The following is a 27,519-nucleotide window of genomic DNA, read 5'->3' on the forward strand; positions in this document are numbered from 1 at the left end:
AACAAACTGGTGGAAGGGGCAGAAGCGCAGAGTTGCTTCCACAGCTGCGGGGCAAGCATCGCGTGCGCGCACGTTTATTGCTAATTTTTTGTACTTTTCCTGCGCTTTTTTTTCCGTCTGTGTCGCTTTTCTATCGCTTTTCTCGCTCTCTCCTGGCTTTCTATTTGCAATACACTCACTTTGGCCAAAGGTATTTTTGCACTTTCCCGATATTTATGTTCTTTTTTTCCGCCAGTGCAGTGTTAACTATGTTTTTCTTAATCGTTAACGATTCACAGAGTGTGGCCAAAGCGATTCCTTAGCTAGATTGCAATATTTTGTTGCCCCAGCAATTGCTTTATCAGCTATTTTATACTTTTTGCTGTAGTTAAGTAGTATACTTTCTGGGGCAGGATTGCAGAATAAATTCTCAGAGTATATTGAAGATATAATTCAGTCTCTCTTTTAAAATTACTGATAAACGGAGGTCGAGATCTTTATTAGATGTTTATTTATTAACAATTTATTGCTTGTGCTTTCTAGGAGATACAATTTGTGAACATATTAAACAATATTCACATTAGCAATGGAAAACATTGAACAACAATATTAGAAATATAATTTAGTCACAGTTTTAAAATTGCATGGTGCAAGATTTCTATGTTATTTACTTTTTTCTTTATTTAGAATAAACTCCCAGGACTTCAGTAAAATTTGTTAGAAAACCAATTAGTAATCATATGATTACAATAAATATATTTTAGAACAATATTGCGGAAATATTTGCAGAATTACATTACAAATATAATTCAGTTCCAGTTTTGAAAACTTTTTAATTTGTTTTCTTTACTAATTTTCAATTCAATTATAGCACTCTTAAGCAGTTTAATTTGTTAACAAATAGATTAGTAACCATATAAGCAAAACTCATATTTGAAAACAATATTTGTCGAATATGTTTTAGCTAATTCCACAAGCTAAGCAATCAGAGTAAACTTTCAGTCAAACTCCTAAACTAAGCTATTAAATAAATCTTGTTAATCTAGTAATACCAAAGAGAGCTTTGAGACTCTTATCATATAATTTGTATTGTCTGAAAAACGATAAGTTTTTAAGTCGTTTGAACATTGGAAACATTTATGGCCAACTAACAAATATTCAATTGAAAAGTTTTTCGATTTGTAGATACTAAAGATATAATGAATCTCTCAAGAAAACTCTAGAAACCTAGTGTCTTAGTTTCTTGAATTTTGTTATACGTTATTTTTATTATTTTTTGATAAGTTATGTATTTCATTTCGATGAGTTCTTTATTAGAGCTCTTTATGAAACAACAATTTAAAATCAAGCTATCTATTTATTTTCAAAGACAATCATGTCACATCTTGAAATGGCAATTTTAAAAGCCAGCTAATTTATCAATTGAATACAACAATTGAAAAGAGCATCGTTGTGTCGACCTCAACTTGATTTCGATACGTGCTGAAGTGTCGCTGGTAAAGTTTTCAAAGTTGCTGACGCTTTCGTCCTGCAGCCGATGGCATTGGCTGGATAGCTGGCTGGCTGCCTGGTTGGTTGAATGAATGGTTCATTGGCTGGTTGTCGTTGCTTTTACAGTTGTTGCTGTTGCTGTTGCTGTCCGTCACGTCCTCGCTGCACATTTTGAAATCGATTACAAACAGGATATGCAGTGCGGAAGTGTATTTTATGGAGGAGCAGGGTGTCGGGCAGACAACAAACACCAAACACCAAACAGCAGACGGCAAAGAGTAAAAAGCAGACAACAGACAACAGACACCAGACCAGCAGCAGCAGCTTTGGCGATTAGCAAAACTGCAGTTGAAGTTGAAGTTTGCGAGAGTTGAGAAGAGAAGGTGTTGTGTGCGTTCAGCAGTTTAATGAATTTGCCTGCAATCGAAGATCTGACATTCGAGAGAGAATCGCCGCAACTTTTGCAATTTGCGTGCAACTATGACAAGGGAATGCGAGTGTTGCAAGTTGAGGGTGCAACTGCCACAGCCGCTCCTTGTTGGCGACACACGCTCTGCACAGTTGAGTTCGCTTTTGGGTCGCACACATTAGTCGAACTTTCGATGCGTTGCTCGTACAAGATGTTTTGCTATTTTCCCCCTTTCTCCCTTTTCCCTTTTCCACTTTCCACTTTCCGCTGCTTTCCCGCTGCGGTTGCCGCTGTGTCCAGTGGAAAAACTGCTTGTTCCAAGTGGTTTCAGTTCTGAGTGGCTTTAGTTGTAGAGGGCAAAAGTTTTTGCACACTCATGTGCTCGCTTACTCTGCTTGCTTTCTACGGCTGTTTCGACTTAGTCGAAAAGGGCTTAAGTCGTCGCTCACGCGAAGCTTCTCACTTTTCTCTCCTGTGTGCACGGCAATTGAAGGCAAGGACGCAATGCGGTTGCGGATGCGGTTGTGGCTACGTTTGCTCTCAATATTGTTTGGGTGTGTGGGTTTGGGTTTGGGTTTTGGGTTTCAGTTTCGGTTCTGTATTTGTATTTGTGTTTGTGTTTGGGACCAGGACGCGTTGTAATTTCACAAAGCGTCGGCGTTTTTCCATTGACGTTTTTCTTTCTGAGCCGCCTATTTTTTTCTCTCTCAACTTTTTTCCTTAATTTTTCTGTTTTCTGTTTTTTTTTTTGGGTCAGCCGCCTGACGATTTCGTGCCAAACGCTTAACACTCCACAAAGTTGCCAGTTGAAGCAATTTTACGCAAGAGTAATTAAAGCGCAGCGAAGGAGAGTATAGGGAGAGGGAGAGGGGGAGGGAGGGGAAGCTGCTGCTGTTTGCTGGTTACACGTGAGCGACGCCAGGTCAGCGTTTGTTTATTTGGTGCGAGAAGCAAAAGCAATGCGGAGCGAATAAAAATGCGTGCTGGCCTCAAGGTCGCACAATTGAATTCGAAACGGCAATTAAAGCGGTAGAATAAATGCTCTCTCTCTGCATCTTTCTCTCTCTCTTGCGTCTCCCCAAGGAATAATTACATCTCTCAGTTGAAGCAACAGCTCAAAATAAATGATGATGAGAGAGCATTTAATTTCGCTTTACACTTGACTTATTGTCGATAATATTATTGTCATTCACAATGAGCTGAGAAGAGCACAAAACTGTAATCGATATCCATTTGTCAAACTATAAATAAGATTCAGCTGCGGCCCAACACAAACTTTGGGCTACATGAAATGTGACAAGGCTTAAACGATGGCAAATCAGAGCTTGGGAATTTTCCACAGGCGGGAATGCATGATTTCAGCAGCACAAAGAGATCAATGTGTTGATCGACGGCAAAAGTGTTTGTCATTCAGTATTTATCAAATGGATTAATACGATTTAAATGTTGCAGAAGAGATTGTAAATTAAGTATATTAATTTATATTTCCATCATTATTTAAAGCGTTTCTTATATTATATTAAGAAGAGGTAGGGAATTTTCCATAGCGGAGAAAGGAAGCTTTCCACAGCACAATGAGATCAATAAAAAAAAAGTTTGTGAATAAATGATTTAAGCATAAAGATAATAGCATAAGAACGTCAATTTAAATGTTCATGAAGTACCCAAAATTTAAATTTATTTAGCTTACCCTACATAAACTTTGACCCAGGACTAAAAGGTATTTTGATACCGAAAATAATACAATATATCCCTCATTTCGCTGCAAACGATTTGTGTTAATTAAGTGCGTCAAAATGATGAACACACGCACACACAATCAAACTCACACACACACACACACTCTCCCATAACACACTTTGTTGTTGTTTGGGCAATTTAATTGCGCTGCTATTTTTAATTATAATTTGAAAATTTAATTTAATGCTTTATTGAATTGCTGCCGTTTTACTCAGCGTCATCATGACACAAATGTTGTTGTTTTCTTGCTCTGCTCTGGCTGTTATTGTTGAATAATTGACGTACAAATAATAAACAAATTGAAACATTAAATTTACAGGGCAACTGTGCAGGCAATTGGATTGGATTCATCAGCAACAACAAAAAAAAAGGTAAACAATAAACAAAGAAATTGTTGCAACACTCTGTCCATCACACGCTCCTTTCTCTCTTTCTCTCGCACTTCCTGTTGTACGGGGCGTATACGCGTTAATAATTGATGCACTTGGTTGTTCTTTTTTATATATACATATATATCTGTATATATATTCGGCTCAGAGATTATGCCCGCGGCGTAAAAAAAAGCTGAAGTGGTTACAAGGTCGGAAGTTGGTTGGCAAATTGCTGCCAATTATTCAAACTTTAAGTTCGGCGGGAGAAAAGATGAAAAGGCAGCGAAAGGAGAAGGAGAAAGGAAAAGTTGTAGGCTGGAGTTTGCACTGATTGCTAAACAAATAATAGTTCCAATTTCAGCAGGAAAGTATGCGCTATTAGCCTGCATATTTGAGTTGTTAACTTCTTTGATTGTCCTTGCCTCCCTTCCCCTTCCTCTATTCCCTCTCTCTTATGTAGCTAGTAACATGCTGTGAAGAGAGTCCCGTCAGCTGTGCTGTATTCAGTTGAAATGACTGTTCAAACTTTTTACAGTTGTAATTATTATAAATAAATGAAGCGCAATTTGGTAAGCAGACGCCATTTGTCCATTTGCGGAGAGAGCTTGAAGCGTTGAAGCCTTGGCGCATAGGACATTGCCTTGCTTTGCCATGTCCTTCAAGTTGGCCTTGCTGTCTGTCTGTCTGTCTGTCTGTCTGTCTGTCCGTCCGTTTATTATTAACTTGAATAACGCCCACATTTACACAGTTGTCCATTTGCAGCGCATTACGGAACATAACGGAACATAACTGACTGCCTGACTGACTGACTGAATGGCTGAATGTCTGCATGAATGTTGCTCGTCCCTGGACAGACACAGCGTGACATGAACCGAAACTCAAATTAGAATATAACCTCAGACACACACACACACACACATACACACAGACAATTACGAGTATATTACAGTCATGACAATTATTCAAAGGTTCTCATATTTAAATACTCTCGATGCATGACATTGCTGTTAAAAGGTATTTTCGGGTTTTCCCTTTTTCACATAATACAAATTATTAATAGCAAAAGATATTTATAAATGTCATTAAACACAACTGGAAAGTTGATATTATATTGATATATGATATTGTTGATATTGTTGCTTAGATTATTATTAGTAATCTTATCGTCGCAATATTCTTGAGTTACTATTTTAAATATTTGCATTTAACAGCTAAAAAATCGAATTAAAATTATTGTATATTTTTAAATTTTTGTAAATATTGAATTATATATAATTTTAAAATATTATTAAAACTATATTTCAAATATAATCAACTCAGTGTTGCCCTAATGATTCATAAATATATCGACACTTAAATTAATTTCAGCAAAGAAATCAGTTTAAAAATATATTATATTTTTTGAAGTTTTGAATTTTATATATGAGACAAAATAATTAAACTTTTGATTAATTTCAAACCGATATTTTCCTAAATATAAACAACTTTGCGTTGTCCCAACATTGTGGGGTATCTTTCATCTTTCGCATTTGCAGTCTGTAAGTAGCCTACATCGATTTTAAATGGAAGCTGGACACTGCGTGATTTAATGGTTCATAAATTACGCAAAAAGGCTATTTAAATAATTGAAATGCACAACGCATAACATATTAAACTCAGACTTATTTACGACTTCACTTAAAACTCATAACTTCTCGAGTGTGACAATTAAGATATGCAAAACTTATTATTATTATTATTATTATATGATGCGATACAACCAAAAATAATTGCTGCAGGCATTTCACGTTTTCTGTGGTATCTTTTGGCCAAATGAAAACGAGACGAGACAGCAAGAAATTTGTGTATTCTTATCTCATTCTGCAAGTTGAAATTGCACTCTGATGAGTTTAGCATTGAGTTAGCGAAGAGTTCCGCATTTGCATTTGCTTTTGCATTTGCATTTTGCTTTTCCAGCTGCTTTTGCTTTTGGCCAAATACAACAAAAAGACAGACTGACAGCAAATATTTCCGCATTGCTGAGACAATAAAACTTGACCGCACAAACCAAATTTATAAATTTTCAAAGCAATTTTCTATTACCATTTATGCAAAAATGCTTCACAAAATGTGAAATGGAAAACATAATAAAATAAACTGAGACTTCAGACAAAAACACACAAGAAATTGAAGTGGCCGAGCGTCAAGAGTCCACTTTAAGGGTTGTCTGCGGCGACCTTGACTGTGGCACTTGCCACATGGCATTCAGACTGTCAGTTGTTAACTGTTAACTGTTTATCATTCGGCTGTAGACTGTTGACTGTTTATCAATCTCACTTTCCCTTTCCGTGGTTGCATTTGCTCTCGAGTCAAATGCTAATTACACACTTGACCGCAAACTGTCAGATGACGTTCACAAATTTATGTGCATCAAATGGACAACAATGGCTGCAGTTGATCAACTTAAAGATACTCTATTTACACTTGAATTGAATTTACTGCCTTTTCTTAAACATCTGTTACTACTTTGCGCACATAATTGTCATTAGACATGCCCCAAAGTCCGAATAACTCTCAAAAATTGCACACAAGCTGTTTGGCAGCCCAAACACGTATGCTTAATACAAGCATTAGAAGGAGAAAGAAAGCTAAAGAGGAAGAGAGAGAGAGAGAGAGAGAGAGAGAGGAGACAAGAACTTAGTAACCACAATAACAGCTCAAATGTTTAGCCTGCCGCTTGATTAAAATAACATTTACGCAACAATCCAAAGAACAAAGAACAGAACAAAACCAAAACCAAGCAAACAGCTGCAGGGCAACAAAATAGAGAAAGTGGAAAAAGCATGCGAGATAGATAGATAGATAGAAGGAAGAGAAGGGAAGGGAAGGAAGAAGACAATGTTAGAGAGCCGAGAACGAGTTGAGGCACAAAGTGTGCGATTGGAATCCGCACGGATTCATTCAATGAGCAACCCACTTGCAAACATCAATTGAACTCTTTTGTGCAGCTCGAGGCAATAACAATAACAATGGCAACAACAAGCAGAGTAACAAGCAGCAACAACAACAACTACAGCAACAGCAACAGCAATCACATAGTGTAACAACAGTAGCGACTGGCAACGGCATTTATTGAATGTGTAATTTGAAATCAATCAATATCACGCATACGCCACATCAGCCCCACCAAAATCAAAACCTCGCCCACAAAACATCAACAGCAGTGATGTCTATCTTTCTCGCTCTCTCGATAATATGCCCGTCCTTGTCTGTCATCTGCTTAGTGCCTATTTAATTAAGTTAATGTAGTTAAATCTGCTTAAGCAAATATTTCCAGCTGCCTCCATTGCTGCGGCCATTCAACACAATGCAAAGAGATAAAACGCTGTCCTCCTTCTCCTTTACAGACTTCTGCTCCTCCATGTTCGTCCTTCTCAAGGCTTCTTCTCCCTTAAGTTGGCAGTTGGCTGCTGGCTGCTGGCTGTTGGCTGCTGCTGTTCCCCGAAGTAAACCAAGTCAAAAGGCGCACACAAAAGGCATTCATTACATAGACAACACTGGTTAGCGAAACTTTTTCATCGACGACGACAGATTTGCGACATGAAACTGAACCTCAAGATGTGAGCTGGAGAGATGCGAGATGCTATTGCCACTGACCAGGCCAAAACCTAGAGTCATTAATATTAAGTAATCGTGAAGGATGCTCTCTGGTGTATAATACATTGGGTTGGGCTGCCTAACTGGCCATCTGTCCATATGGCCAACTGTCCAGCTGGCCAACTGTCCAACTGGGCTAACCTGTGTGCTCTGGAAGTTCATGAACTCCAGCTTATAACGCCCACTAATGTCGTCCACTCGCCTCCCCCCGTTTTCTGCCAAGTGACCATGAACATTGCCAAGTGACCATGAGTGACTAAAAGTGTCTGTCCCCTGGTCGTAAATTCACTTGCCACAGTCACCGAAGGAGACCCAAAAAGAAACAGTTATGAAGTGACCATGCCGCCCACTTGGAATGCCTCACAATGGACAGATTAGTGGAGTGCTAAGAGTTCAAATGTGTTTAGGACCGATGATCCAATGGACCAAAAAGAACAGTCACAGCAGCCACAGCCACAGCCAGAGCAACAGCCTCAGTAACTCAGTCCTCCCTTTTCTCTCTTCCCTCCTCCCACCTCAGCAAATCAGCTGACTCTAATGCTATGCGGCAGCTTTTGGGGGAGAAGCAAGAAGGTGTTTGGGGACGAGAAATGTGTCTTTTGTCTTGGGTGTCAACTAAACAGTCGATTAATATATAATCGAGGGCAACTTAACTGAATGGTTAATCAAAATGAATAATTAACTGAAGCGTCGTGAAAAACTGGAAGGAGATGCGTGATAGCTGCCTATCAATTTGGATAAATCTGGCATATCGATAAAACGCAGTTACATTTTAGTATTGAGAGCTAATTTGTATAAGACGCTTATTATTCTAAATAGTAAATATTAGTAACTATTAAGAAAGCAAACTTTTACTACCGATAAAATATCGATAATTATCGATAACACTAAGGCATTAATACAACAATAAAAATGTATCACATTTGTGTGAGCACAATTGCATACTAATAATATTGAGCGGATATCAAATCAATAAATCATCGATAATTATCGATAACGCAAAAGTTACTGAGGCTGTTGCTGTGGCTGCTGTGACTGTTCTTTTTGGCCCATTGAATCATATTACATTTGTGTGAGCTGAATTAATTAATTAATATACTAATAATATTAAACTCTTAGTTGTAACATACTATCGATGTTTATCGATAACACGAAAAAATGAATATAGCTATGAAATCAATATTAATATATAATATAACGCTTGTATTAACGCAGTTGAATTCAAATTACTACAAATGTATTAATATACTATATAGAGTTCACATAACAATTCCATTTACTATCGATAGTAATAAAATAAAAAGCCAATTAAGTTTAAGTACTATAAACCACACAAATTTTCAGTAACTTCTTACTACAAAGCCTTAAAAAATCAAGTTTTATATAAGTTACTTTTTAATCACCACTTCGATAACAATATGTTATCGCAACAAATGAACATCTGTTGTCAGAAATGAAAGCCTCGCAGTCAAGACGCTCTTGACTCGTTTCAGAGTGATGCAATTAACTGGTCTACCTGTGAAAACTTTTTTTCATTACGAGCCTTTTGGGGGCTGTGCGCCTCAAACCAAAAGTGGAGAATGTGAAATGTGAAATGGAAAACGGAAAATGGCAAATGGTTAAAATTTATGAGCCAAAGATACGAGTATATTGCGTAAATATTCTCCAAATTCCAGCTGCCCAGCTCTCTCTCCTTCTCTCTCTATCGCTTTCTCTCTTTTTCTCTGTTGAGCTTGAGGGACAGCATGTGAAGTAATTTCTGCCAGCTGTTTGTAGCTTTTCTTTGTTAATTTTGGTTATTTTTCTGTTGAAAATTTGACCTTGTGCTTAACCGAAAATTCAAATGAAATGAACGTGTCGCCCACTTTTTAGCTACTTTTGTAGCCCCAAGTCGAGTTGAAGTTGAGCTGAGTTAAGTTGTGTCGAGACATATTCTCACATTCCGGAGGCAGTTTTGTCAAATTGCACATTAAGCTTAATTAAGAAATTCATTGGCGTGTCCTGAATGTGGAACTGATGTACTGTTGCTGCTAATGGCAAACATTTAAAGCTGGCCAACAGCAAATAGAACTACATAAAACAAAAACAAAAAAAAAAAAGGACAACCAACAACAAGTAAATAGTTTTTGCCACTTTTGCAACAACAATTGCTGAAATGTAAATGCAAATGTAAATAGAATTGCGGCAGCTTTGGGGTATACTTGAGGCTACCTGGCCACTGGCTGCCCAATGGCACTCCGGACATGAACGTCGCACACTTAACAAATTAAAATGCCGCAACTTTGGGGAGGCACAGTCAAGTGAGCGTTGCAATTGAAAAGGGGGACAGCATTAGAGAGCGAGAGAGAGAGAGAGGCAGCTGTGTGTGTGCGTATTATCCTTGTTGCGGCATTAGGAATTATAGAGTTGCATGTGGGCCCAGTTCGAGTAAACAAAAAAGCCACGATGCAACATAATTTATGCAGGCGCAGCAGCTAAGCAGCGGTTGCAAAAGCAGCAGGATCAGCCGCAGCAAAGAGGGAGAGGAGATGGAGATGGAGGACAGAACATGACCTTTGCCAACTCTCCGCGCTGTGATAAACAAAAGCCAGCTGGCACATAGCGTTGTCTGTGTGCAACGGCAGAAAGCAAAGCCAAAAGTTGTTGCCAGGCCACGGGGCGTATGAGCGCTAAATAAGTGCTTGCAACCTCCCTATCTGCGGCCGAAGCTGCACTGTAAAATTGCGCTCATTAAGCAAATTCAGGGCATCTACGAACGGGAACGGGAGGCAGCAACAGCAGAAGCAGCATTTCTATGATTGCAATGAGTGCGCGACACTTGAAAAGTCAGCAATGAATCTGTGTAAATTGCAGTGGCGCGGTGAGCGGGGGAATGGCAAATGGAAAATGGGTAAGGGCGACGTGTGACAATATTGATTTAAATGTCATAAACACCCAAAAGTAGCGCACACACAGTCGCATAGATGGAGACATAGATGGCAGTGAGTGCGAAAGAGACACGGCAAGTGGCACATCCGTAAGATACTTTGAATGTTTTTGAGATACACGAAGCGGAAGCAAAGTCAAGAAGGCAAAGAAAAACAAACAGGCCGGCACGTTACATATGTGTGTGTGTTCGGTGTGTGTGTGTGTGTGGGAGCAACACTAATGTGTGTAATATGCCGCACACGTAGCCAACTATTAACTGAAATGGAGCGACACGCAAATGACAGCCTACATTTGTGGGCAAAACCGAACCAGAGACATGAGACACGAGACATGAGTCCTGAGACCTGAGACCTAGAGACCTCCAAGCTCCGACTCTCGGCTTCAGACTCAACTGAGACGGATCGTAAATATCAGCAACAGTCGAGCGACAAAAAAACAAAAATAGAAAGAGGCAACAAAAAAAAGAACGACAACAACCACGTTGTCATTTGTAACAGATGCGGGACCCGGCCACAATTGACTACACACACACTCCGGATAAGCATATGGAACGGAGAGGAAGTAGATCAGGGCGGAGGAGGGGGTGGCAGTATGACAATGTGCTGCTTGCCGCTTGGCGTTTGGCTGGTTGACTGCTTGCTGCCTGGTAATTGGGCGCCAGGCGCAGATATACACTGATGTATAAAAGGCCTGCTGGCACTCGCTTTGTCATGCCGCATGCCCCCGTGTCGCATGCCCCAGCTAGCATCCCACTAAAGCACGCGCTGCGTCGCATTCCCTGCGTAATTGCGACCAAAGATAAGCGCTTTATTACCGATTCACTGACTTTTATCGCATTTTAATAACTCACGAAATGCGGCCACGAAATTTTTTACGTCACGTTGAATTTCCGTTACGTTACGTGAAGTTACGTAGTTTTGAACTCAGTTGCGTAGCGCGTCGCGTCGTTACGAACTGTTGTCGGCGCCAGACAATGCACAACTGAAGCTTCACAAACTGAAACTGCGTAAGCGAACCGAACCCGACGGCGTCTGCAGCTGCTTTAAAAGGCTTTCGCTGACAACCGAACGCGCCAACTGACGAACGACTGTCGATGGCGCACACGAAGTGTGCTCAAGAGCCGAAGCATTGCAAGCCGAACGACTGCAGCTGTTCCCAGCTGCGTTAGTGGGTGAATGGGGAGGGCACCCCACTGAGTGTGGGGAGAGGAGAAGGAACAATGTTTTGTGTGTGTGTGTGTGCGTGATTCTTAGCTTACTTGCTCACTTGCATTGTCAAACTGCTAAAGAAGAATAAAAAAAGAACTACGACGACGACGAACAACGCGACGGCACACGCGGAAGTGCGTGCGGTGTTCGCTGCACAGTGATTCAAACTGTTGTCAGGCTTACAAAAGTGGTTCACAAGTGGTTCAGGCTCATAACTCCGCCGTGTACTTCAGTTATTAAGCTACCAATTTAATACACAGCGAGAGCTCCCTTTACAGCCGAGTGTATGCAAAGTACATCGTATGTAACTACTACCTGAAACACACACACACTCACACACAGACACAATTCATAAACTGGTTAACGATGGATGAGCATGGAAAATGGCAGAACGAATTCATTTCGAGGAAACTCTAGACTGGATTTGTTCGCTAATAGTTGAAGCTCAGGTAATTTGAGTAGCAATGAAAGGTACTAAGTAGGGGCTTTAATGAGCAATGCAAAAGTACTATTAAGTAAAAAAAACTGACATAATGAAGGTAGACTTTAAAATGAAATGTAGTGAAAATGCTAAGGATTAAAACAGTAGAAGAAGGGATTTGACTATTCTTTATAGAAATAGAGTCGACGGTAAATTTCAGAAGTCGGAGAATAAATGTTCAATATCATGATGCAATTAGCCATAATAAAAACGTGAATATTTGAGAGGTATATCTAAAAATAGTGCTAGTTGCTTAAGAACAAGTCGCAAATAAAATAAGTTACACTAATGAAAAAGTCTGATACTATGATTACTATTAAAAGAGTTAGTATTAGTACTAATTGTATAACTTGGATAATAAATTATTTTAGAAATAGTAGAACAAATGTAAATAAATTTATTACTAGTTGTAGTCGTAAACATGGTTATTGCAAAAATAAAACAGCTCTTTCAGCTGTATTAGAATCACCTACTAAAAGTCAATTCCATTAAATGAAATTGGACTGGTTGTAAGTAGTAAAAATGTTATTACAAATACGTCTAATTAATATAGTAATAAAAAAAGGAGGTGCTAAGATGGAAATAAACAAGTAAAATACGTTTTCCTCGAACTGGATCAATTGCTTAACAAATCTACACTTACGAAAAAAAAAAACTCTTTGAAGTAATTTTCAGTAGATCAACAAAAGTTACATCTAGAATACCACTAGAAATGTATGTTAAATATTGCAAAAGATTACTGAAATAAATTGTAGTAAAAGCAGAGAGCTTATTGAATAATAAATATTCAAATAAACTAATGGAACTTTAGGCTGTATAAAAAAAAGATAAATGAAACTAGTAGCAGAATTCTGAAAAGAAAAAAATTAATGTAACTACCAGTATAACTCATATAAGAAAAAAACCAGAACTAGTAGTCAGGGTAATGGAGAAAAAGCAGAAGCAGAACTTGCAGCGAAAGCGAAAGATAGAAAAAAGAATGACAAGAGGAGAGAACGCATTCGGTATGGCTAACCCTATTAAGAGAGATATATTCGTGGCTGATGCTCGGATTCTAATTGGGTTCCACTGTCCTGGGTTGGCTGGGATTGTCGCTCAGAGTTCAGTTGCGCAAATTAGCCGCCTGCTCGGCCGTCTGTCATTTTTGCAGCAGGCAGCAGGCAGCAGGCTGAAGCCAGCTGCTAAGCCAGTAGTTGCCTTTGCTTGCTGTCTCTGCTTTGCTCTCTATACATGTATAGACGTATGAGTGGGTGTGTCTGTTTGTGTGTGGGTGTGTGTGTGCCTGCTCGGCATAAACTCCAATGCAAGTGGGACTATAGCGAAGCAGCCTTCTGCTGCCAGTTTGTTGCAGCAAATCATTGCCGACTTTTGTGCGCAAATATTTACGGCAAAGTCAAGCGACGACTGCTGAGTGGCAGCTGCTGTTGCCGTTGCTGTTGCCGTTGCTGTTGCTTCTGTTGTCACTGCGTGGGTGTCCGGAGGACGTCTCAAGGCAAGCGGGAGTGGGAGTGAGAGAGGGGAGTGGCTCAAAGACAAAGGCATGCGTCTAGCAGCAGCGACAACAACCTGTCACAACGACAGGCGAAATACAACAACATCAACAACAACAACAACAACAACACACACACAAAGTACACACAATGCGACATTAGCTCGTCGCCGGGGTCAGCTGAGACACACACAGAGACAGAGAGAGAGAGAGAGAGACACTCATATGCCGCTCATCCTCCTCAGCCCCCCGCGACCTTTAAACAAAAGTCGAGCTTGTTAAGTAGCAGCAGCAACAACAGCGGCATTCACAATTTTTTTTTTTTGCTTCATGCTCGTATTTTGTTATTGTGCCTGCTGCTGCTGCTGCTTTGGGGACTCACAGTCAATGCCATTGGGGTGCACAAGCATGTCTGTGTGTGTGTGTGTTCGTCTGGTGTACATATGTCTTTTTGCAAATTAATTTATAAACACAATTGACATTGAGCTAAAATGTAAATATGCCGTTGAGAATGGTTGCCATGCATTAAAATTTCAAGCTCTTCTCTTTCGCTCTCGCTCTAAGTGCCTGAGTCACATCTGCAACCCGGCAATTTGCATGTGTGTGCGTGACCCCATATAACTGTAACTGTATAGCTTTTCATCTGAGCACATCTGTGTATGCTCATGTATGTGTGTGTGTGGTTATGTTTGTCTTTTGCCATGCTTTGGCATTTATTTAGCCAAACAGCCAAGAGGGGAACTCGGCACGCAACCTGACGTTGCACTTAAGGAAATAAGCCAGCCAAATGTTCTAGCTCTACACTATCTCTACCTCTTCCTCTCACTCTTCTTCACACACTCTCCCGGGTAAATGTCAAATTTGTAGAAGCAACTGCAACACGCTGCGTATGCGTAACAAATGACAAACTCAGTTTGTTGACTCATTCGAAACTTTGCAAATGCAGGTGGACTGTCTCCCTCTGAATGTTGCATGAGTTGCAATTAGAAAGCTGTCCAAAATTGTGTCATGATCCCTGACAACAAAGCATTGTTCACGCTAACATATACTATATGAATTGTTTGTGGCCAGAGAACAACTCTGCAACTTAATTAACTAAAACTTATCATAGCTAGCAACCACAACAAATCACATTATTTATCATAGAGTTGTTTTGTGGATAATATTTATCTAATCATACATATAGGAGTGCTTAAAACGACAACTTGCATTGCTTTAAGCGCCCGAAAGTGTGCTACAAAATATATAGAAATCAATTTGCTAATCCCTAAAGCGCATTAGAGACGACGACGACAACTTTCGTTGCTTGCTGCCATTAAAAATACTCCGCTACAAAAAAAAAAAAAAGGAATAGAAATAAACTGACTGCTAGCAAAACATAATCGTAAAATTTCACTGTAAGCCAGCTAAAGAATTTCGAAGGGGAGTGAGAAACTTTGCTTACTTGCTAAACGGTTATTAACTTTCGTATGTGTTGCTCCCTAAAAACCCGCACTCAACAGCAAGTTTGCCACTGCAACAACAACAACAACAGCAACAACAACAACAACGAGAAGAACAGTAGGAATGACAGGCAACTTTATTACTAAAATACAGTCATATAAATTCGTATGTTTACACCGTGGAACGTGACGCAGACGGCGCGGGGCAAGCTGAGTGTTGTTGTTATTGCTGCTGTTGTGGTTGTTGTTTCGCTTGTTTTGGCAGCAACAATAGCGACAGCAACAACACGAAGTAAAACAACCTGTCGTTGACTTTCAAACTGATTTGCAATTTTATAAAGAACTTGCGAGGGGCAAAGTGGAGGTGGTGGAAGGGGGAGGCAGATAGAGGATTACCATGCAGAGGCATGCAGGCGAAACAAAGCCTTAACAACAGAACTGTTGTCTCTGTATGAGTGTGTGTGTGTTGGTGTGTTGTGCCCCATCATCATCATCATCAGCCCAACTGCCGCCGACTGACTAAAGTTGTATGTGTGTGTGTGTGTGTGTGTGTGTAGAGGCTTAGAGGTTTGGCATCCTCTTTATGTGTCCTGTGTTCTGTGTCCTGTGTCGTGTCGTGTGTCCTGGCTGTGTCGCGTATTTTGACCTTTTTCGTTAAGCAAAAATTGTAAAACTCATTTACATAACAATTACGAATACGTTCGGTAGAACCTTTTTTGGCTTTCTGGCTAAGCTTCCTGCTTCACTCGACTGCTGCTCTCGACTCTTGTGGATGCCACATGTTGCGAGTACGTAACCCTTTTTTACTACTACCATCTACCATCAGCTCTCGCAGTGTTAACGCCACCTGCAGGCGCCGTCGTCGTCGTGGCATTTAGATTGCTTTTGCATTTAACTTTATGATATGAAACCTTTTGCCTCCCGCTGTCAGTTGCATTTCCCAGCTGTGCTATCTGCAACATTTGCGTTGCACAGACACACAGAGTTCTCTTTGTTTGTTCTAGTTGATGTGGTAGACCGATGGGTATTCTCTCTCTGTTTCGTCTCTGTCGGTTCTGTCCGTTCTGTCCTACTGTCGGTGACAATAAATATCAACAATGCAATGGCACTTACAATTTCATCCAAAGTGTTCGCCGGCTCCTTCATACCATGACGTTAGAGCTTCAGCCAATCTGCAAATGACAAAAAAAAAAAACAGAGAGAGCGAGATGAAAAAAGTGAGTCAAATAAGCAAAAATAATGCAAACAAACTGTGATTAGATATATGGTTGTGTGTGCGTGTGTGTTTGCTTGGCAAATATATTTAACGAACGCAACACACAATTTAAATTTGTATTTTCATTTTGCCAACTCGCTTTTGTGCTTGTTATTATTATGTGGTGCCCCGTCTCTGTGTGTGTGTGAGTGTGCATGTGTGTGTGTCTGGCTTGTGGCTGCTAACAATGCAGAAGCGCACACACACACACACACTCATACACATACTCTGTGGTCTAACAGCCTTATCAATTTCAAGCACTTGCCGCATTAAAAAAATATTCAACTTTTTTGTGCATTTTTTTTTTTTTTGGCTGTGCGTTGCGTGTGTTTGCTTTGAACCCATCTGCTGTCTCCCTATCTCATTCTATCTCTTTCGCTCGTGCTGTCTCACTCTTTATTTGACTTATTTAGTTTAACACAAAGCACAAAAAAAAGAGAAACACAGCTAAAAATTCCTTATTAAAATGTTTGCCGAGTCCTTCGCCATTTGCATTTCTAGACTAGACGTAAATACCCTGTATTTAATGGCAGTGGGGTATTAAATAAATATGCAATCGAAACCTTAGAAATAGCAACTCAGATTATTTCATTTGTTTTCTTTGTTTTTATACCCACTGACATAGGGTGGAAGGGTATGATAACTTGATGCATCTCCGACTTTATAAAGTATATACATACTATATACGTATTCTTGATCAACGTCAACAGTCGAGACTATACGAGATAAAGATATACATATATATTTGTTGTTTTTTGTTTTCATATTTTTCCCACACCTACTATCTTAGTTTCTTCCACTGACAATCTGGTATATTTTGGACTAAATGGTATATTTTGAATGTAATAATATATCAATATACCAAATATATCCTTTAGTATATTTTAATATAACTGCGGTATATTAATTTGGTATATATTAAGATATCTCACAGTCTTTTTCTTATAGCAAATAATCCAAAGATTTATTTTTTTAAATATACTTTTCTTATCCCTTAATGTAGTAAAAAATAAATATATTTATCTAAAAAATACATCATTTTAATTTATTTTTTTGTAGTAAACTTAACTTAAAACGTACTCAAAATTGTGTTTTATTTAAACTTTTTACAGGGTATCTTTTTACCTATAATTTGAATATGTTTTTTTTTTTCGTAAATTGATTGCCACATAAATTTCATGTAATCTAATAAAATTTGAATTGTCGTTGTCGTAAATGTGGCACACACACAACCGTACACACACAGACACACACTCATACACTTACACACACATACGTTGAGTAATATACATGACATAGAGACTGCGACTTGTACAATTGCAAGTCCAGGTCCTTGTCATCAAGGACGCACTCGGAAACACTGAAGCGAGCAAGTCGATGGCAGGCATTGTGGCAGCACACGCCCACGCCCACACTCACACTCACACCCCCGCCCACTCTTGCGGCCCACTTTGCGGCACACTTGAGGCAGGCCCTTGGAGCTGCGACAACGCTTGAAATGCTGATGAAGTTTCAACTTTGAACGAGCGATAAGCTAATCAAATTAATTCAACTTAAAAACTTGGCAAAGCGAATTTGCAACAAATTAATGTTATTTCATGGCTTCTTAAACTTGACACCGCAAGCCCTCCATCTACACTGCGTTGCCCCCTCTCTGGGTTCCCTTGAGCTATCCCTATCAGTTCAAAGTAATTCATTTCTGATTGGAAGTTTCCTGTCAGCATTTTCCTCAACAACATTCGCTTTATTTTTTTTTTTTTTTCTCTCTTCAGCTTTTTCTACTTTCTATTTTATAAAGTGACTGAAAAGTTTTCTGCATGGCTAAAAGTGTGGCCAGCATGGGGTCCTAAGGGTTAACTGAGTATCTGTGTGTGTGCGAGAGTGTATGTGTGGGTGTGTGCATTTATGGATATATCTCTCGTATGTGAGAAGTGCTGCTTCTTGGTCTCTTAGATATTTGCCAAACAACTAAACAATAAAGTTGAAAATTCACTTGAGACTCTAAAGGAAATTGCTTGTTACTTTTGCTCCTTGTTTGCTGCTGCTGTTGCTGTTGCTGTTGCCCCAAGAGAGATTTTGATCAACAACAATAACAACAACAAGCAGTTTGACAAAGTAAGTAAGTAGATCGATAGAGATTTCTGATACAGGAGTCTATCACATTGTTTGGCATGCAAATTGTATCGAAACTGTATCGCCCGCATTTTGTTTGCTCCTTCGAGTCAAGTTTTTTGGGCATACTTTTAATGGCCCGAAAACAAGTTAATCAAGCCAATTGGCTTACATGTAATCCACCAAATTGCCTGCCTGCCTGCCAGTGAAAACTTTTGTTCTTCGCCGGTGCCAACGTGACGTATGCTCAATATTTGCTGGAAATCGTTTGGCACGTCGCAAAGTATCGTCGCAACTCAATGCAACGCAATTGCCACAGCCACACACACAAAAAATCACAAAACACAAACGAAAAAAGAATGCCAAACGTGTCAAATGCATGAAATCAAAAAATTCACACATGAAATTCTCCAAACCCCACAGCTACGAGAAAAAACTAACCAAGGAAAAACGCCGAAAAATGGGAAATGAATATATAGTAAAAAAAAAAGAAAAAACGAAAAGCCAAAAGTTAAACCAAGCGTTGTGCATGCAAATTTTGCGCAAATAATTCGCATAACGAAACTGTAAATACACTCGAAAATAGCAATACGAAATGGCAAATTGCAAATGCCGAAATTCGTTACCATCGAAACGAATTCATAACATGCAATATCCTTAAACAAAAGGAATGGCAATGGCATGGGATGAGGATGAGGATGCTCTTTCTGAAAGCAAGTCTGAAATTCCAACCACAAATCGAACCACATTTATTGCTCGGTTTTAGTTCAACACAACGAAACAAAATCTCTAACCACCACAAATGATTGTTGTTGTTGTTGCTAACCATTTGTTGGTTTTAGCATTATCTGAATTGGAACATTATATGCCTGTGCTTTACTATCTGTTTATTATTGCATTATTAAGCGGTTTTTCGTTTATTTTCACTAAAATAAAAGGCACTCTCAAATGGTGGGGGGGGAGTCTAAAAGCATTTGGGTTGGAGGGAGAAGCCAGGCAAATGCACATTCAGCATATCAAATTACAATTTCCGTTCGAGAGCTGCACATAAATTAACCAAAAATCGCAATGGAATGCATTTTTAATGAGCATAAATGTTTAAAATCAAATATTTCAAATTGAATTTAGAAACAATTCAGTCAGGAACCGCAACAAAAATTACAGAAGTCGACTGTGAAATACCCGAAGTAATTAATTATATCTTTTGCTGACATATATTTATTTACACTAAAATTAATATACTTGGCTTTTTTAAGGCGCAAAATATGACTGTGAAATATCCAAGTTATTTAATTTTGATACTATTTATTCTTCTATCTATTCTTTATTTATCTTATATCTGATAATCGCAATGAATTTTCTATAATCTGGATATTCTTCTTATTTCATTTCCACTGGGTGAATAATAAACCTTTTAATCAATTCTTTCAATGGAAAAAGAATAATAACAAATAAAGCCATAAAAGCAATGATAATTGTTATTCGTCACATATTAGATAAATATAACTATAAAAGTTATGATATCTACTTTTAGTCATAATTTCTAAGTTGTGCAAATTTCATTACAATTGAAAAATTCAATAAATAATTTAAGTTTCAATATATAAGATATTCGCGAAAACTTTAATGCTATTTCAATATCTCTATTTTATTGAAATTGGATTAAATTTATTAGAATTTATTTAGTTATAATACCCCATAGATTATGCTGTAATCTTATGAGAATTTCCTAATAATTGAATAATATATTTTAGAAATAAAGCCATTGTTTTTGGAGCGCTGTTTCGCAATTTTTGTTTAGTCCACACAGATGACTCCATTCTTCACTCCATTCGATTATAAAAGCTTGAGGATGATGATATTATCTCATGAAAATTGCACACAAATTTGATAATATATTATAATGACACTCATTAATAGACTAATATAGAATTGCTTAAATTCATTATAATATCTGATATTGGCATAGATTTTTGATTTGTCTTCATATCTTGTCACTATTAAATAATAAATGTATTTATTAGAATTATAATAGTTGTAGTATGTATTACATATAACATACATATAAGAAGGGTTTTAAAAGTGTCCCAATATACCTCAAATTTCAGTACAGTTAAATAATTTATTAATTGGAATTACTAAAGTGAGCAATAGAAGAAGATGACCCTAAATTATATGATTCTTTTTTTCACAGTTTTATTTTTAAACATCATTATTCAAGTTATGGAATTCATTTGAAGTAGCAATGTACTCCGATCAATGTATACCCTTCAATAAATGTGTTGTGCCAAGTATGGCAGTGATATGTGCCTGCGGTGCATGGGAGGCGTAGGTGTAGGCGTGGCACAGTGGCAACCAACAAAATTGTGTGCATTTCGGTTGTTTGCATTTCAGCAAATGCCGTCGGCCTAAAATGCCTAACTGAATGAGTTCGTGTGAGTGTATTTAATGCATGTGTGAGAGTGTTTGTGTGTGTGTGTGTGTGTAGGTGGTTGAGCACATGTCAAATGCACAGCTGTAGAACAACGGCAACAAACACGAGCGTGAAAATAACACCTGCAGGTGCAGCCGGTATCCAATAGACTAATTAAAATAGCTGTGGCATAACCCCAATCCCCAAAACCAAGCCCCAACCTCAACCGAAGCCACCGACAAGTTGTGCTCAAAGTGCACTACAAACTACAACAGCAAGAGAGAGAGAGAGGAGAGAGGGGAACAACAATTGTAGACATACAACATGCTGCTGTTTATATGTTAATGTAATGGATAACAATAGCACGTTCGGGGGCTTTGCTCTAGCAAATTATCAACAGCGATGCATTTGCAGATACTTTTGTATCTGCATCTGCAAATGTGTATCTACGCGTAAGACAGACAGACAGACAGAAGAACAACAATTGGCATTGTTCTCCGCCCAAAAAGCTGTCAGCGTGGCCCCAGGTTGTGAGTTAATGAAGAGTTGTAGGCAGACGTGGCACTGAGGCATGTGGCAAGCGGCAAGTGGCAAGCTCAATTATTTGCGTGTTAAGCATGTGCGGTTAACACAACAAATTGCGAACTTGACAGTGGGCCAACAGCAACACAAACTATGTGATACAGATACAGATACAGAAACAGATACAGATAGAGATGCTGAGACTGAGTGAAAGATACACACAGCAAAGATACAGCAAGAATATAGAGAACGATACCGGCCACATAATTAGATTGGACGCGCTGTGGCAGGAAAAGCGATTTGTTTTGAAGCACTTGAACAATGCTCTGCGCATTTTCCCGTTCCCGTTCCCGTTCCCGTTCCCCATCATCATCTGGCCGTTGTGATGTTCTGCGGCCTGTCATTAGGCCGGATTCCTGCCGAGTGCCACACAAATTATGGCGTCTGTCGTTTGAATGAGTTGTTTCCGTCTGTCCACGAGCCAGAGGAAACTCTGTGCCTGTGTTCTTCTTGTTTCTGTTCTCGCTCTTATTATTGCCGTAGAACTTTCTGGCCATAAATCAATACACGCTGACAGCTTTGTCAATGGTCGTATGAATGCACAAATGAGTGAACGACTCGAGCGAATGGCAAACGCAAACGCAAACTCAAACTCAAACTCAAGAGTCCGTCGTTGAGTCGCTGCCAAGCAGCAGAGAACAACACATCACGTATACGCCGCATTGCTCTGCAGTGTACGCGCGGCGCTTCAATTCGTTTCGCTTCGATTGCTTTTTAGAGGTCATCAATAAGTGGCCTCAGTCGCTCCTCCCTCCCTCCCTCTCCACTCTTCCCTCACTTCTTTGGCATTTGTCTGGCTCCCATTTCGTTAAATGCCTGCATTAGCTTATGTTTCAGCGAGCTGTCAAAATGAAAAGCATTTTCCACGCTGCCACTTCTTGTTAGATTTCTGTTTTCTCAAAAGAAAAATTTACCAACAAAAATTTCCTGGTTTGCCAATCTTCAATGTGTGTGTATTGTTGTTGTTGTTGTGGGTGTGATTGTGTGTGAGCAGCAATTTGTACAAATTACTCAAGCTCCACATCGATTTACTTTATTAAAAAAAAAAAAAACCAAACGAAACACAACGCAACAGAATAATATATCTGAAGCTGCGCCTCTGCCCTTGCCCTTGCCCTTGGCCCTGTTCTTGGCCTATTGTCAAGCGGCTATCATTCAACATTTTCGCTTTTCGTAGGCAAATTGGGCGCAAAAACATTTTCAATTTAATTAAAACAAAAAAATACAAAAAAAAAAATAAAACAAAAAAACGTTTTCGTTGTTGTTTTGGCTTTTAGCTTTGGCTACAAAAGTCTGCTCCCCCCTCCTCAGTCGCCCTTTTGTTGTGGGCCAAATTGTTAGCTTAGCCAAAAATGTTGTCTGTGTTCAAATAATAATGCAAATTGTTTTGCAAATGAAATTATATAATGAATTTTGTCGGTCAAAGTTTTTTGATGTCAAACAACTGACAGATGGGCATAGTTGGGAAGTAAGAGCGAGAGAGGAAGAGAAAGAGGGAGATAAAGAATGAATGAGAGAAAAGCAGAGATAAGATAGCGAGATAGAAGGAGTAAGCGCTGCATTTGCAGATAAACAAAATTAGCGCGCTTATCAATTAAGATAAAAGCTTGAACGAACGATAAAAGCAGAAAACTCTCTGAGTTAAGCGCTTTATCTGCTTTAGCTACTGCAATTACAATTACAATTACAAGTTCAACAAATGCAAGTTAATTATATTACGCGACCAATTGTTTTTATCTTCATTACACATAAAAGCAGTTAAAAGGTTAGGTCAAGGGTCTGCACAAAGCGATTGCGAAGCGCGATTATTCAACTGTGCACATTAAGGGCCAAAGAGTTAAGCGGGGGTTAATTTTCATCGTTGAATTGAACTTCAACTTTAAATGCGGAATTTGAAGATGTGCCATAAAGGAAGTCACGGTCGTTTTAGCCTCTTCAAAATATAGTTGTTGTTGTTAATGAATTAAGACAGCGGAAGGCAGTAAATTATGTGATAGGAAAACCCAGCCAATTAAATTTTAGCTCATGTAACAACTGGTAATAAAATATATAATTTATATGGGCAATTCTCAAAGAAAGGTAAACCACGACCGAAAAAAAAAATCTTCACATTCATCGTATTTTTTTGTATAATGTCATAAAGAAATATCCAAATTTTCATAATACAATGGATCCGTAGCATATCTCGGTTGTTTTTATAAAAAAATTTGCCTGCAAACTGAAAAAATGTAATTTTTTCTCTTTTAGCTCCTTTTGTATGCATTTTTATGTTTTATTATTTCACAAAGAAAACATATGATATGTTTGCTCTTTTTCTACCAAATCTCTTAATAGCAATCCAATAATAAGATAAAAAATGCAAAGTGAGCGAAAATATGTTCAATCAACTGTTTATTTTTATTTTGCTTCTTATCTATGTTCAAATCGTACGTTCGCGACCAAAAACATCATTTTATTGTAATTGCTCCGCAATAAGTGCAAGCAGGTGAATGAAACTTCTCGTGTTAAGTGATTTTGGTATATATATTAAAAATATAAAAATCGTTGGGGTTACTCAAACCAATCTTTTTTATTGATTGTCAAAGTAGCGTACGTTCGCGACCTTACCTATAAGCATATGTCGATTTTACTAGCGTCGCATGGATTTAAAAAAATTTTTTTTTTTTGTTTTTGTTTTTGAAAACTATGTCGTTTGCAGTTACTTATTACTTGTTAGTTATTACTTATTATTTATTACATATTTTTCTTGCTATTAATAAATTTCAGTACAAATTTCATATTTAATAAAAATTTATTTTTTTGCTTTTAAATGTTATTAGACACATTAAATTGAGTTTGTTTTGTTTGTTTGTTTTGTTTTTATGAAATATGAAGTTATTAATAAAAAAAAGTTGTGGTAAAAATAAAAATTTTATTAATAAAACAACATGGAAAAATCGTACGTTCGCGACCGTACGTTCGCGACCGGAACTTAATTAAATTAAAAATAAATAAATGGAGATATTTTCTTGGGAGTAGACTTAATAGAAAGCTACATGATTCTACTTTAAAAGTAAAGTTATTTCTTTAAAATATTCCGTCTCAATTCGCAGAGTTTTGCATTTTACTGTATTAAGCCAAAGTCGACTTCCATTTTGCGTACGTTCGCGACCGCATGTTTTTTGACAATATTTTGAAAATTAAAAATCGATAAGCCCCATAATTTACACTAACCAAAGAGCTAAACAAATGCTATCGAAGAGTAAAAAAAAAGTTTCAGGAAACGTTTGTTTTCGATTTTATTTTTCTAATTTATCTCGTACGAACGTACGTTCGCGACTTTGAGAAATGCCCATATAAGATAGTCTTTGCTCATCTTTAGCGCTGAAAATCACCTTTCAAATGAACCTTACTTGTAAGCTAATCTGGGAAGTATTTAAATAAGAAAGTAGAATTCAAAATATCTTTCGATTTAATCACTAATTATTGCTTTTTAGATCTCAGTAAAGTTGAACATAAAATTTGATGTATGATTAACAAGAAAGCTGAAATACTCCCTTCACATTTTGAACAAAAGTAAAACAGTTCGGTATTATTCTTAAAATATAGCATACCGATTTACTACACCACAAAAATGCTTAAATATGCCAATGGCTATAATTGATATATTTATAAAGTACTACATTTAAAATATGCCGTGTTCAAAATACCAAAATATACCAGATTGTTAGGCAAAGCATCTAAGACCCGTATTACTGTAAGTAGGTTTTTTTTCCATACAAAACTATGTCTTAAATAACTTTTACTATACAGTTCAGCTTTTAATTCTTAATTTAATTTTCTATCATCTCTACATCAACTCTTGATCCAGCCTGAACTGGTAGGCTTATCATATTTTGGACAAAGATTTATACCAGATATACTTGTGTTATATATAAAAAAAAGATCAATTCAGAATTCTTCATAGTTCTTCATCGCATTTCTGGCATCCAAAATAAGTCCTACTACCTCAACTCTTTCTCTAGTTACAATAAACTCGCCTCAACTCTTCCTTGGCCTATCCTAAGCGTAAGGCTGGGCGATAAATATCACTTTCACTTGCCTGCGACAACCCAGCAAACCGAGTGACAACCCTACTCAAGGCAATCTAGTAAATTATCATTTCCGTGGTTTCGGTGTCACAAACACGTCTAAACGTTACACTAAAAATAGTTGCCAAATGGCCAGAGATGTCTCCCACTCTCTCCGTCTCTGTCTCTGTCTCGCTTTCGCTTGCTGCCACAACTCATGCCCCGGTCTGTGGCAGTGGCAATGCGATACCGTTCCATTAGCAGGCAGTAAAATATGTAAATGCTGGCAAATAAATCGCAGTCGACATTTGACAAGCCAGACACATTCGAGCAGAAGCAAAAGTGTGCGACATTCGCGTAATGCGAAAAGGTAACAACCAAATCCATCAGCAGACCACAAGACCTCGCTTTCCCCCTCTCTATGCTTCCCTTCCCCCTTGCCCTACCGCCAAACATTCCTCTAGAGCTCTGCTGGCAAATGATGAGTTGCGATTACACACATAAATACGCAATTCGCTTAAGTACGCAACTCTCGAGCGTTTCGATTTTCGCGGTCGGCCTCGTTGTTGATGCCCCCAAAGCAGCCCCTTCCCTTCCTTCACCCCCCTCGACACACTCACTTACACATTTGCAATTCAATGTGGGTGCTCACGCACACATACTCGAAGAGACAGGCAGACGCAGCACAACAATGCCAACAATAATGCGAATTGATGAAGCGTGAAGGATTTCAGGCAATTGCCAGGAGAGGATTGTCGCTCCTCCTCCCCCTGTTCCACTGTCTCCCCCTCCCCCTCCTCCCTCTTCCTCCATCTATCGCACTCTATCGTATCTCTCCGCATGCAGACACATTCAGAGCTCAGAGCTCAGAGAGCCCCATGGCCGACCAGGAAGAGCTTTTAGGCCGGAGATATATACTGAATACTGAATTCATACGAATATACCGTATGTGTAACCATAATCAATGCCTCTATCTGGCGAATATTTACGGTTTAAATGCGATTTCCGGGAACCGTGAACCGGAGGATGCCGAAGCGTAATTTTCATTTTTAATTGCAATTAAATCTCCGTTGGCATTTATCGTGTTGCTAATAAAACGACGAAGATTAATCCGACACGCTTCACAAGCGCTCGACTTTAATATACCATGCACATATTTTTTTTATACCCGCTACCCATAGGGTAGAAGGGTATTATAACTTTGTGCCGGCAGGAAATGTATGTAACAGGTAGAAGGAGGCATCTCCGACCCTATAAAGTATATATATTCTTGATCAGCGTCAACAGCCGAGACGATCTAGCCATGTCCGTCTGTCCGTCTGTGTGTCTGTCCGTCCGTCCGTATGAAACACTGGATCTCAGAGACTATAAGAGACAGAGCTCTAATTTTTTTTCGACACCATTTGTTATGTTTGCACGCAGATCAAGTTTGTTTCAAATTTTTGACACGCCCACTTCCGCCCCCGCAAATCAAAAAAATCGAATAACAAGCCTAATTTTAAAGCTAGAGTTGCGAATTTTGGTATATACAATAAATACTATAGTAGTTACGATTCCTGATTTTGTTTGCGATCAGATAAAAATTGTGGAAGTTATTAAAGAAATACTTTTGTATGGGCAAAAACGTTTACTTGAGTCTGAGTTGCTTTGGCGGACAATCTGGCACATTGTGCCGTCTATGGTATATTTTGAATGGTGTACTATATCGATATACCAAATACACCATTTGGTATATTTTTAGTATTTTTAGTATATTTTGAAAATGATAGCGCAATATTTTGTCTTTATTAAAAATGGGTAGCGGGTATCTCACAGTCGAGCACACTGAACTTTATCTTTCTTACTTGTTTTTCTCTTCTATTTGTGTTTATTTATGCACACGTAATATAAATAATAGTTTTGCCATTGTTGTCGCTTGGCCTGCGGTAATTAAT

General features: G+C 38.5%; 1 protein-coding gene across 1 annotated transcript in view; it reads right to left on the minus strand.

The window, feature by feature from the left end:
- The window catches only part of LOC132789352 (apoptosis-stimulating of p53 protein 2), a 44,809-nt gene that overhangs the window by 12,233 nt on the left and 5,057 nt on the right, over positions 1–27,519 (minus strand). Inside the window, exon 2 of the mRNA XM_060797317.1 lies at positions 16,288–16,346. Within this exon, the coding sequence (XP_060653300.1) occupies positions 16,288–16,320 (33 nt within the window). The 5' untranslated portion in view covers positions 16,321–16,346. The remainder of the gene's footprint in view (positions 1–16,287; positions 16,347–27,519) is intronic.

This window comes from Drosophila nasuta, chromosome 3 (genome assembly GCF_023558535.2).
Source record: "Drosophila nasuta strain 15112-1781.00 chromosome 3, ASM2355853v1, whole genome shotgun sequence".
In the NCBI taxonomy this organism is placed as follows: Eukaryota; Metazoa; Arthropoda; class Insecta; order Diptera; family Drosophilidae; genus Drosophila; species Drosophila nasuta.